Source organism: Oenanthe melanoleuca, chromosome 20 (assembly GCF_029582105.1).
Source record: "Oenanthe melanoleuca isolate GR-GAL-2019-014 chromosome 20, OMel1.0, whole genome shotgun sequence".
In the NCBI taxonomy this organism is placed as follows: domain Eukaryota; kingdom Metazoa; phylum Chordata; class Aves; order Passeriformes; family Muscicapidae; genus Oenanthe; species Oenanthe melanoleuca.
This window is the reverse complement of record NC_079353.1, coordinates 6728065-6741058: the sequence shown is the minus strand read 5'-3', so window position 1 is coordinate 6741058 and position 12994 is coordinate 6728065. Positions and strand designations below refer to the sequence as shown.

At 54.2% G+C, this 12994-nt stretch overlaps 2 protein-coding genes across 13 annotated transcripts in view; one reads left to right on the top strand and one right to left on the bottom strand.

The window, feature by feature from the left end:
* Positions 1-254: 254 nt before the first annotated feature.
* On the top strand, positions 255-6100 carry SLC2A4RG (SLC2A4 regulator). Of its 4 annotated transcripts, none has more exons than XM_056507305.1 (8): positions 255-323; positions 2575-2726; positions 3441-3550; positions 3633-3877; positions 4214-4314; positions 4422-4680; positions 4837-4916; positions 5000-6100. In XM_056507305.1, exons 2-8 carry the CDS (start codon positions 2644-2646, stop codon positions 5109-5111), a joined length of 990 nt encoding a protein of 329 aa, XP_056363280.1. In that variant the 5' UTR covers positions 255-323; positions 2575-2643; the 3' UTR covers positions 5112-6100. The 4 variants fall into 4 exon arrangements, with proteins under 4 accessions (XP_056363280.1, XP_056363281.1, XP_056363278.1 ...); XM_056507306.1 differs by lacking the exon at positions 255-323 and adding an exon at positions 382-1012; XM_056507303.1 differs by lacking the exon at positions 255-323 and adding an exon at positions 1541-1697.
* A 381-nt stretch (positions 6101-6481) lies between these two features.
* Positions 6482-12994, bottom strand: part of ZBTB46 (zinc finger and BTB domain containing 46) — a 52868-nt gene continuing 46355 nt past the window's right edge. For all 9 annotated transcript variants that reach the window (XM_056507257.1, XM_056507262.1, XM_056507256.1 and 6 more), the window contains one exon: positions 6482-11291. In XM_056507257.1, the coding sequence (XP_056363232.1) occupies positions 10905-11291 (387 nt within the window). In that variant the 3' untranslated portion in view covers positions 6482-10904. The remainder of the gene's footprint in view (positions 11292-12994) is intronic.

Here is a 12994-nt window from a genome sequence, read left to right as displayed (position 1 = left end):
GCACCCTCTCCACCAGAGCAGAGAGCGAGGGGGGGCAAGCACCCCAGGAGCCAAGCTGGGAACGTCGCCTCCCCAGGCAGGGGATCCCCGAGATGCCGCCCCAGCAACCCCACAGCCCCCGAGCCGCGGGAATCGGCCGTGTCAGGCAGCCCATGGCAGGGGCGACAGGCGGGGGAGGGGGGACAGGCGGGGGCCGCCATCCGGGACAGCCACACGGACTCTGTCCCGGCCTTCAGGCTGCGAGTCGGTCAGTCCGGCAGGAGCAGGACCTGCTGACCCCTCCCCGCCGCCCGGAGCTCGCGGCCCCGCGGGTTTTGGGGCAGGTAAGGAGCAGAACGCTCCAGCTGGAGCTCCCCAAACACCTGCTGCACCCCAAAACCTCACGCGCGGCAAGTGGGGAGCCCACATACCCCCTGCACTACAGGTACCACCTGCCACCCCGCGTACCCAGGGCACCCCAATGCACCCCAGAATCCAATGCACCCCACCCACTCCAAGCATTCCGTGCATCCCACGTGCCCAGGGTAGCCCAAGCTCCCCATGGAATCCATGCATCCCGTGTACCCCCCATGCACCTCAGTACCCCAAATTCCTTCTGTACCCCTCGCAGCCCGGGCACCCCCCCGCACACCCAGCCCCGCCATTCTGTGTGTTTTTTGGCAGTGATTCCTCCTGGTGGGCAGGACTGACGGTGGAATTAGGGACTTCTTTCCTCATGGGAACTGCGCACACACCCCGAAAACCCAGACCACACCCCCTTGCAAGCAGAAAGTGACTGTAACATTTGGGGGAGCCCTAGTGCTGATGGGGGAGCCCTACAGGCAAATTTCAGGGGATTTAAAACTTCGGAGAGCACTTTGGGGGGACCCTGTAAATTTTGGGGAGTATAACTTTGTGAGGAGCTCTGCGACGTTTGAAGAACCCCTGTAACTTATCGGCAGCCCTATAATTTGGCGGGGAACATCACTTTTGCGCGAATTCCCCAAATTTTAATGCTGCCAGTTCCACCCCGGTAAGCCCGCAGGAGCTGTAGGGAGTTTTGCGGGATGCTCCGCCGTGGAGGGAACCCCGCTTTTATTTGGGGGGCGCCCAGAATCCCGCGCCGTAATAACAAAATCAGAACTTTCGGGGGTCTTCTGCAACTTTTGGGGAGCCCCGCGAGTTTGGCGGGAAAAGAGGGGGTGACTTCACAGCGGCCTCGGGGGTGCCGGCAGGGACTCATTGGTGAGCGGGGGGTGACGCGGGCGGCCTGCTGGAGGTGGGGTGGGCTTTTGGGGGGGGTGTTGTTTTTTGGGGGGGTCCCGCGGGCAGCGCGCGCGGCGGGAGGGCGGGGCGCGCGAAGATGGCCGCTGCCGGCGGGGGCGTGGCGGGGCCGGGGGGGCGTGGCGGCCTGGCGAGGGCGGGGGCGTGGCCGCCGCCAGCGAAGTGGCAGCGCCGCGCGGCCAATCAGCGGCCGCGGAGAGCGGCGGCCGCGTTCCAGCCCGCGCGCTCCGGCCAATGGCGCGGCGCTCGGGGGGCGTGGCCCGGCCGGCGCCGACACCGGGGCCGCGCGCGGCGGAGCGCGCTCCCCCCGCCGGGCCGCGGCCGCTCCGCGCATGGACCCCCCGCGCCCGCCCGCGGTCCTAATGCCCGCCCGCCGCCGCCGCCGCCCGCCGCCGCCGCCCGCACCGCCCGCCGCCCGCGCCGCCGCCGCCAAGGTACCGCGGGGCGCCGGCGGAGACCGGGGTGGGATCCGGGGGAGGGCGGCGGGGGGGCGGTGACAGCTGACAGCGGCCCGCCCGAAAGTTTCCCCGCCGGTAAAATGGCGCCGCGATGGGATAAACTTTGGGGGGCGGGAAGCGGGGGGTTTGTGGCGGCGGGGCGCGGGGGGCGGTGGCGGTGGGGCGCGTCAGCCGCACCCCCGCGGGGATCGCCTGTCCTGGATCGCAGCCCTTTGGGATCTTCCCGGGATCTCCCGCCGCGGGATCCGCCCAGCCCCGCCCCACCGAGATCCGCTGGGAGCGGGATCCGCTCGGTGCTGGATCGCGTGGGATCTCCGTGGAGCGGGATCCGCTCGGTGCCGGAGCTCGGGCAGCCGGTGCCGGTGTCTGGGATTGGCCTGGCGGGCACGAGGGTGCTCCCAGCTCTGGGATAGCCGCTGGAGCCCGGGCGATCCGCTCAGAGCGGGATAAACTTGGGAGGTGGAGTCATGAGGTGTGCGTCTATACCGGGATGTGGGGTGTGGGTGCCGCCACCTTAGAGCTGCGTTGTCAGGAGGGTGTCAGGTCGTCTCCTGGCTCTGTGGAGATCCTGCTGGATCCCTGCTGATGCTCAGCCAGTGGGCGATGGCGCGGCCAGCAGCATCACAGCGGGATCTTGAGGGTGCTGAGGAACTCCTGGCTGGATCCCACTGCGACATGATGTGATCCACTTGGGATTTACCCCACGGAGTGGCTTGCAGGGTCCCACCACCGCCCTGCCTGGAGGCGCTGATCCAGCTCCCCAAACCCACCTCCCCATCCCACCGAGGGCACGGGGATCACCGCGGAGCTCGGTGCTCGGGGATCCCTGCTGCCCGCTGCCGTCTTTCCGCAGGCTCCGCTGGGATCCGAGGGCTGGCCGGAGGATCCGCCGTCGCGCCAGGACCCGGCCAGCCACGAGGCGATGCTGCGGGTGCTGGACGCGGGGCTGGAGCGCTGCCTGGCGCTGCACTCGGCCGTGCAGTGCATCCCCGTGCCCCGGCACAGGTAGGGACAGCGGCACGGCCGCCACCCTCCCACCGGCACCGGCCTCACCGCGGGAGCCGGCATGTTTTCCGCAGGAGGACTTTGGCCGCTGTTGGCCGCGCCGGGATCCCCGGCTGTGAGCAGCTGTCCCGCTGTGGCAGCTCTGGGGACTCCCAGATGGGAGCATCACCAGGTTATCCCTTTGCAAAATGCTTTCAGGTGCTCTTAACCTCTTGCTTTATTTTTAAATCTAAATTTTTTTATAGTCTTTTTTTCACCTCAAGGAACTGTTTGGCCTTAGGCAAGCCATGCCTGCATCCCTGGGCGGGATGCAGGTGCCAGTGCCCTCCAGCACAGTGCTGTGCATGGGCATGGAGGGTTGCCTCTGGCATGTCACTGGCAGTGGCATTTTGGCAGCCTGCCTGCACCTCTGCCTGCATTGCTGCCTGTGCCATGCCCAGGGGAATTCCAGCCAGCTGCTGGGATGATCCCTGGAGGGGTCAGCAGCATCTTGGGGTGCTGCAGGGTGTGGGAAACCGGTGGGTGCCTTTCCACCTGGTGATGCTGCCAGCATGGTGGGGCCTCTGAGATCCTGTGCCCCCACACAAACCAGCCTGGGGTGGGTGCAGACCACCGTGGGTGGAAGGTCCTGGTGCCTCAGTGAGAAAGGAAAGTGATAGAGAGTCCCAGGGGGCCGGTCCATCCTGACACAGCCCCCTCTGCTCTCGCTGGCAGGAAGCTCTCGGGCAAGGCGGGCATTGACGAGGTGATGGCAGCCGCGGTGCTCACCAGCCTCTCCGCCAGCCCGCTGGTGCTCGGGCACCCACCGCCCACTCATGCCCCAGGTGAGAGCATGTTCCTGTTCCCCCATCCCTGCACATGTGTCCCATGGCAGGACCTGACCTTCCTCTTCTTCCTCCTCACCAGAGCCCAGCAGTGAGGTCTGGAAGGAGGCTCCTGCCATGTCCTCCAGCTGCAGCAGCAGCAGTAACACCAGTGGGGACTGGAGCTGGGACCCCTCCAGCGACCGATCCACCCCCTCCACCCCGTCACCCCCTCTCTGCAGCCACGTCCCCAGCACCTTCCTGCCTGGCCCACTGCCGGATGAGGGCCCTGATGAGCCCGATGGCACCCACTTTATCTTTGGAGAGCCCACCCCACGGAAGAGGAAGGTGAGGTGAAGTTGGGGATGATGCTGGGGGTGAAGTCAGGAATAGTAAAGGTGGGGATGAAGAGGATAATGAGGTTAAAGATAGAGATGACAGCTTGGATGAGGTTTGGGAATGGGGATAGTGAGGATGGAGATGAGGAGGAGGAGGACATTTGGGGTGGGAATGAAGAGGATGAGGTTGGAGGTGGGGATGACAGTTGAGACGAGTTTGGGGGTGTGGGTGATGATGGGGGTAAGGTTGGGGATGACAATGAGGATGATATTTGGGCTGGGATGTCAGTGGGGCTGGGGATGAGGATGAGGATAGGGCTGCCATCCTGACACCTCTCTCCTGCAGAATTCCACCAAGGTGATGTTCAAGTGCTTGTGGAAGAGCTGTGGCAAAGTCCTCAGCAGCTCCTCAGGGATGCAGAAGCACATCCGAACCATGCACCTTGGGTAAGCACACAGGGTACCCCTGGACACCCCCAGACCCCCTGGTACCCTTTGCAGGGTCCTGTGGTTTTGGGGGAGAGTGTCCCAGCCAGCCTCTGCTCTCCCTGCAGCCGGAAAGCCGACCTGGAGCAGAGCGATGGCGAGGAGGATTTCTACTACACGGAGCTGGACGTGGACGTGGACGCGCTGACCGACGGGCTCTCCAGCCTCACCCCGGTCTCTCCCACCTCCTCGGTGCCTCCCGCCTTTCCCGGCCCCGAGGCTCCTCCACCACCAGTGCTGCCCATCCTCGACCTGGCCCTGGCCTCCCCCTGCAGCCCCCCGGGGCCCCCCGGCCGCTGCCATGTCCACACTGACCACGCGTACCAGGTGGGGGGACAGGGGTGGAGGGGTGACAGGGACAGAAGGGTGACAGGGATGGAATGGGGACAGGGATGGAGGTGGGATGGAGGTGAGGACAGGGATGGAAGTGGGGCTGCAGCATTCCTTCATCACCATGTCTGACGATGCTTGTGTCCTCTCCAGGGCTGCCGGACCCCCCCACGGCCACCGGTGTCCCCCACTATCCCCACCCCACCCCCACCCAAGCCACCGGCCGTGCCCAGGTGAGCCATTGCTGTCGTGCCCCACCCCGTCCCCTCTCACCCGCGTGTGTCCCCCCGGTGTGACGTGTCCCCTGTGCCCGCAGGCGGCCGCGGGGCGAGGCCAAGAAGTGCCGCAAGGTGTACGGCATGGAGCACCGGGAGATGTGGTGCACGGCGTGCCGCTGGAAGAAGGCGTGCCAGCGCTTCCTCGACTGACGGAGCCCCGCCGCTCCCTCCTTCTTGCACATTTTGCACTCGAGGTGCCTTCGCGCCCCCCCGGCCGCGCCCCCGGACTCAGGGAACGGCCCCCCAAAAAGCTTTATGCACACACACAGCCCCCCCGGCACGGAGCTTGTCCCCACCCCCCGCCTTGTTTTCCCTTTGAAAATAAGCTAAATCCAACAGCCCCACCCCGCTCCTTGCCGGCGGGGGCTGGCAGGGGGTGTCTGGCTGCTCCCAGCCCCCTCCCCACTCCGGTTTGGGGACCCCCACATGGCTCGAATAAGCTGTGCCCGTGGCTGGCAGGGGCTCAGAAAAGGGGGTGTCTGTTCCTGCCCCCCGCCTGCTCCCGGGGGGCAGCCCCAGTGCCCAGGGCAGAGGTGGGCGCCTGCCCCCCCCCGCCCCCCAGGGGGGTTTTTACTCTTTGTAAAGTCATTTCTCTCTCTCGTTTTGGGGAGCCCCCGCCGGGGCCATGCCCCGGGAAGTGCCTGCAGGAATGCGCCGATTTGCACTAAGCCAAACTGCACAAAGAGGGGTCTTTTCGTTTTCCTTTCATTTTTTTTTTCCTTCGTGTGGTTTTTATTTTTTAAATAAAATATATGAAAATTCGTATTTTTACCTACTCCCTCCCACAGCACGAGAGCGCGCGGGCCGCGGCAGCGGGGTGCCTCCAGCCCTGGGCGGGTTTCAAGGGGTTTCATTCACTTAAAACCCCCTTTTTACCCCAAAAAAAACCCCTGTTTTCCCTTCAAAACCTGTTCTCCCCTCTTGTCCTGTCATCCTCCAGCCCAGGCAGCAGCTGGGGTTTGGCCAGGCTGTGCCACCCCGCTCCTCCCCCATTAAGGGAGGGGACAGGGAGGGGTGGTGGCCCTGCCACCCTCCTGCCCTATGGGAAGGCTGGTGCTGTGCCCTCCCTTATCCCCTCTGGGGATGTGATGGTCAGATCCAAAAGAAAAAAAAAATAAATATTTGGATTTTTTTAATGATTTATGTTCTTTAGTTATGGTTAAGACAGGCACAGTGGGAACCCCGGGCTCCTTGGCACCCCCAGACCCACTGCTGTCATCCCTCTCCTACATCCCACATCCCCCAGGGATGGCATCACCCTGTGCACCCACCTGGGAGTTACTTTAATTACAGAAAATGCCCAAAAATAGGGAAATTGCCACCAACAGGCAGCAGGGGGGGAGGGAATGAGCCACAGGTGCCTGTTTGGGATGGGGAAGAGGAGGGAGGAGGGAACAGCACGCCCAGCCTGGAGGTGAGCAGAGCTCCCTGCTGGTTCTCATGTTGCCCCATCCTTCCACACAGGGTAAGGAGGAAAATAACAACAATTACGTATTCAAAAAAAGAAAAACCAGACAAAATTGTAGCAGCAATTTCCCAATTTATTGAAACTGATTGATTTTTGCAGGTATGTCTAAGCTAAATCCCATCACAAAGGTTCTATCTGAGGGGCAGCCCCCAGCAGGCGAGGAACTGGGCAGCAACTAGAAAATAAAATCAGATTTACCTGAACTACATCGACAGAAAATCAGTACAACACAGCATGTTCTCCCACTGACTTCTGGTTACGAAATCTCCTCAACCTCCCCAAAATATTAAACACATCTTCAATACAAACACAGGTTTATAATAATTAATATAAAGTCAGTATAATATAGAATATTCCCAGCAAAAAAAAAAAATCAACAATCTTCAAACACCGTCCTTTTTGTGTTTGTTCAGCTTTATTTTTGTAGACAGATTTAAAGCACGTTGAAAAATAAATATATATGAAAGCATACACACAGCACTCTGACTAGGGGGACGAAAAAAAAAAAGCTGAAATTCAAAACACGACTCAGGATCTACAAAATCAAAGGAACCATTAATTATGGCTTTTGTAGGAGTCGCACGTGTCACAGAATGAGCAAAAATTAGATTATCTTTCAAAATATTACAAAAAATTCCAGTTTTTGCATTGTTTTCATGGAGTTTCTTTCCTCGAGGGTGATGTGCAAAAGGGGGAGCTTTGAGGGGAGGGAGCTCAGGGACAGTCCCAAAACGCAGCCACCACCCCAAAGCCACAGCTTTGCTTTGGTGAGGCAGAGTGTTTAAAGGCAGGAGTGGGGAGAGGAAACAAAAGGGGAAGGAATGCTGGAGTGAGTTTCCTTCCAGACAGAAATTACTCATTTTGTTGTCCAAAAAACTGATTTTTGATTAAAGAAAAAGTAAAAAAAGGGAAAGGACAATCACTTTGCAAACGTTCATTAGAGACGTCCCCCTCTGCCTCCCTGCAAAGCCGCTCCGCGGCTGTGGGGCTTCGGGGTGACCTTAAAAACCACAAAACTGGGAAGTCATGATTTCAAGAATATTTTTGGGAATCTCAAATCAACACAAGGACCTCGTTTGTCTCCATCCTTTAAGATGTTTTCTAAGTCCATGGATCCCTGGGATGTTTTCCAGAGGGCACAGGCAGGACGGTGTCCTCTGCCCCATCCCGCTCTCTACTCCTGGCACTCAGATTTAAAATAAAAAAAAAATGAGGGTAATCAAGGAATTCAAGGAGGAACATTTATATGTACAAATGCTTTTTAAAAAATGAGTTGCAAGTTCTCAATATGGAGCATACCCATGTTTTACCTCTAAGGAAACTATTGTTTTGGAACTAAGTCTGTATATATATACACACATATATATATATTTAGAAAAAATTAAAAAAAGGGAACCTCAGTGAAGTATACAAAGCCCTGAAGGGAAATACAAAGACAAGATGCAGAACAGGCAGAATTAGTGGGGTTTTGTTTAAATCTCCAAGAGCAGAAGATTGCATAGGCAGTATATCCGAGAGACCCCGGAGAGAAGCTGGAGGGATGCGATCACCTGGAGTGACTGATGAAGTTTATAAAGTTTCAGCATAAAAAACACACCCAAATTCGGTTTTTTTCCAACCCAAGTCGGAGCGTGGAAGGTTAAAGATGAATCCCTGCAATTCCAACTCTGCACACCTCCATCAGAACAAAGCACTTCAATAGACAGCAGGTGTTGGAAGGGTTTTATTTGGTACATGGTGTGTGTTAGTGGGACAGAAGCACGTGCGAGGTTGTGACATGGGAAAAGTTAGCTTTTATGTGGATTTTCCATTTTTCTCTCCTTTTGTTTTTTTTCTTTGTTTTTTGCATCCTCAGTTCGAAGAGCCTCAAAGTGACACAATTTGGAAACACTCCTGAGAACTACCTGGCTCTCTGCCCACCTTTAATAAAAATAAGGAAAGAAAATAATAAAGTATTTCCAAGGGAATTGTGAAGAAAGCTCAGCACTCTGTAACTCTGATGATAAAACTGAGTCACCCAAGGGCAGGGAGGAAGAGGAGGGCTTGGCCCACACCTGCTTCTCCTCAGAAGGTGGATACACACACCAGCAGAGGATGGGCTATCGGAATGTGACACAAACCCAGGAGTTTGAACTGTTTGGGCTTTAAAATTCTCTTTTAAATAGATTTTAACATATAAAAAGCAAAGCTAAAGATAAATCTTTAAGTACTGTATGTATTTGTCTACATGCAACAGGTGAGGCTGCACATTCAGGACTTCAGGCACCCCCTAACCCCTCCATATTTACAGGGTAAATGACAATAAATACAGAGCCCACACTCCAGGGGGGGCCAAAATCAGGATAAGGGAACAGCCTCCTCACTCTGGGACCCCCAAAACCACTGGAAAAGGGTATATAAAAGTCTCACTGTGACACACTGGGTGGGTTTTTACAGCTTTTTAAATAGGGGAGGAGAAGGAAAAGAAGCTAAAAGGTAAAATGAGATCTTTACAAGTTAAGAAAAAAGTTCCTGCATGACTCGCTCAAGGAAGAGGGTTGTCCATGCTCACTGCCTAAAGCAACAAAGACTCCTCCAGTCCATGGGGCAGCAGCAGCAGTGCTGCTGTGGCCCCACTGAGCCACAGAGGATTTTAGGAAAGACTTGTGTTCCCACATCATTGAGCACACCCAAACTGATGGAGCTGGAGCCTGGAGGCTCCCAGTGGAAGCAATGCTGAACCAGGGAGGTGAATGCCTGCAAGGAACTGAGGAGCACAGAAAGGGAGTGAACATCATAAACCCAGGGTGCAACTGGAAGAAGGGAATGGAGGGAGAAACCAGCTCCTGCAGGTGCCAGGATCGAGGCTCCCACCACGAAATCCTGGCACCAAGTGGCTTAAATCCTTTCAGATTATTTGCTTTATGGGGGTTTATTGGACAATATACTTTTAATTGCTTTGCTGGGCGGAATCACGCTTTTCCTCACGGACCACCAGGCCTGCAGGAAGGAAAATAGCACCTTGAGTCATTTGGCTTCTGCAATGGGTTGTCTTTCGTGGCAGGTTTCAAGGTACCACAGTCACAGACACTGTAGAAAATTGCTCAATGGCAAAGATGGAGTGAGGTCTTCAGATTTTTTTTTTTTTTTTAAATTTATTTTAAAAAGCACCAGAAGCAAAGAGGTGAAGGTAGAACAAGCTGTTTCTCAGGAATAAGACAATTCCAACACATGCTGTTGCTGTTGTTATTTAGGTGTAGCTGGAAGAAGGCAACAGTGGCCAATATGAACAGGGAGAATCCAACTATCTGGAACAGCCCAGAGAGTCTGAGGAGACACTGGGAGAGAAATCTGGTTCTTATTGAAAGAAAAAATGGTTTATTAGAAAATTTACAAGGAACCAGTGCAACTCAAGCTGAAAGTTTTTGTCATGAATTAAGCAGGTGGTAGACCTACCCATGATCAATGAGAATGCTGAGATTGGCAAGGAAGAACAAGGTACCCAGGTGAAATCCTGGCCCCACAAATGTCCATGGGACGGGAGCAGCAAGATTCCACCCTGCTGGGATCTCCTCACCTTTCCCAGCTCATCCTGCACTTGGCCAAATGCCTCAGTTTTGCTACAGTTTGCATATATTTGTGAAGAAGGCAGCTGAGCAAAGGGAGAAAAGTGAAGATATTTGTGAAGAATGACAGGGACAGAACTGTGTCCTCTAGAGCAAAAGGTGCTTCCAGAAAGACAAATGCATTTCAGTGCCTGTGGATGACCAAGGCTGGAAGACAGGACATGGGTAAGATGCCAGTAGGTCCAAAAAAAGTCACAATCTGTCTTTGATGGTAATTCTTTTGGAAGCTAAGAATCCAAGAGAAGTATTTGTAAGGCTGTAATCTGACTTGCCTTTTGATCTATTTGGCTCCATAAAAAATAATTAAAACTCTTGAAATAACTTTGCAAAAGGCCTGTATCATCAGGGGAAGCCCTCCAACACATCCATCCATCTGCTTTCACAACCTTAGCTTGAAATTCCACTACTGCTGGGATTTTAGCACAGACAAGGTGTAAAAAAAACCCCAGCAACCAACAAACCTGCTTTGGACACAAAGACCTCCCTGGTGCTTAGGTTTGGAGTAGGAAGGGGAGGAGGATTCATGCCTCAGCAGCCTCCTCACTCCTGCAGAGACTCCACCTCCCTCCTGGGCAGCCTGGCTGGCTTGGCCAAAGGGGTGGCCATGGGCAGGGGGTCACAGGGGGAAAAGGGGGAAGGCGAAGTCAGTCGTGCCGCTGGAAGCGACCCTGCTAAGACAGTGTCTGAGTGGAACAGAGAAGGACTTGTTTAGAAAACACAAGAGTTATTTTGCACACATGGACACAACAAGGCTACTTAGTTTTTCCAACATACTCCTTCCTCCCCACCCTCCCTTCCCCTACAAACAACAGAGCGAAACAAAAAAAAAAAAAAAAAAACAACCCAAAAAACAACAACAAAAAATAATCCCTAAGAAATCCAGGTAAAATCCTTGTCGTTCTCCCCAGAGTTGTCCTGCTCCTGCGGGGAGTCGACATCTTTGTCATCATCTAAAATCACATCATCCTGTGACATCCCCACGTCATCCTTCCACTTGATGTCGTCGTCGTCTCCCATCTCCTCGTCTCCTTCCACTTTGATGTCATCTGGGTCTTCCATGTACTGCCCCTCCCCCGGGTAGCACTCCTCGGGGGAGCCCTCCCCGCCGTTGTGGTCCAGGTGGCCGGCGATGCCGCGGCCGGAGCAGTCGGCGCAGACGCCGTGCCGGCGCGAGCCGTGCTTGATCCCCACGCTGGCTGCCGACATGAACACCCGGTTGCAAACCTTGCAGACGTATTTTTTATCTTTGCTGTGGACCTGGAGAGGAAGGAAGACCACAGAGGTGAATGCCAACAGAGATGGAATGAGAGCTGCTCCCGTGTCCTTGCAAAGGCAAATCCACAGCTGCTACCTGAGATCACAACTGGCTTCCACCATGAACTCAAACCCACCATGGTTAATTCAACCCTGCAATGATGACACACAAAAAATCCTTTGGGATTGCCTGTTCATCATCACACTCGTAAGTCTGAGACAAACTTTTATTATAATTTTTTTTTCTTCCTTTTTTTCTTCTGTTTTTCTAGGTGCAATAGTTGTATCACACTCACCACCAAGAGGAGAATGTTAAAAGAAAAAAAATAAAAACCCACAAGCACTGGTTCTGTGAAGACCAGAGAACATCCTGATCAAACCAGTGTTAATGCCATGGTGATTTAGTGGTCTCCCTTCTGATCCCAGAGCTGTCCAGAACCAAAGAACAGGAACACTTGAAATATCTCCTGTATCTCTCAAAAAATGCATCTGAATGCACTTCTCACCTTATTTCTGACTACTCTGGTTTGACAAAAATGTTTCTCTTCCATAACTCATGCTGCAAGAATCCTGGACATATGAAGCTATCCCAGAATATGTGACCAGTTAAGAAAGCAAGGAAAATGCTCTGCAGGATAAAAGAATTCACTTCCAGAGTCAAACTGAACTATTCAATGAGCAAAATTACATACTTTGAGAAGCAAAAAACACCTGATTAAAGGTGAAATATGTCCCTGGCCACTTCTGCCCTGCATGGAAGGTAAGGAGCTTGTCAAACCATCCACCTGCTCCTCTACCAAAGGAAAGCAGAGCAGTGAGAACTCACAAACTCGAGCACAAGGAGCCTCATCAGGTGTTTCACTTACACATATATATCTACATGTAAAATACACATTGATTTTATTTAAATATAGAAAAGTTGGAAGGGACCCATGACAGTCTTCTAGTTCAAATGCCTGACTGCTTCAGGGCTGCCCAGTATGTATTATAAAAATGTATTTTTTTTTTTTTTTTCTTTATTCATTTATGTGTTTACACCACATGGGGACAGCACAGGCACTCGATGCCCTGTGTCTGTGCCTCAGGGAACACTTCAGGAAGTGGTGTGGAAGCACACAAGGATCCAGTGCCAGTGGTTTGGGGTTGTTCTGAGCAGCCCAGCAGCCACCAGAGCCTCGGGTACATATCACCAGTCCCTAACCCTCTTTAACTCGCTCCTTCTTTCCATGCTCACAACAGTCTGTGGGAAACCTTTTGCTGATTAAAGTCCTTCTTTTTACTTTAAAGCAGCTGCCTGGATGCCTGCTCCCTGCTCCTGCCTCAGCATGGGATCACCAGCTCTCACCACCTGACCCTCCACAACCCTGTGCTCTGGAATACTCAGCTGGACTAAAGCTCTTTGGGAAGAGGACAAATTGAGCCACTGCAGCCCCTCAGCCCTCACTACTGCAGGACACTGGCTCAGGCTCTGTGCTGCACCAGTCCCAGCCGTGTTCAAAGCCTGTGAGTGGCTCTGATATGCTCTGGCTGAAGCTTCCCCTGCTCCAAGCCAGTCCCCATGACATTCTTCTACTGCATCAAGCAAAGGCATTAAATTTTATTAATCTTTTTAAAGCAGCTGGACAGGGCTGCTCAGAGTTATCCAGCAGGATCTATAGGTATCACTCACTTTCAACTTGTACAAGAATGGTTTTCAGGCATCAAAA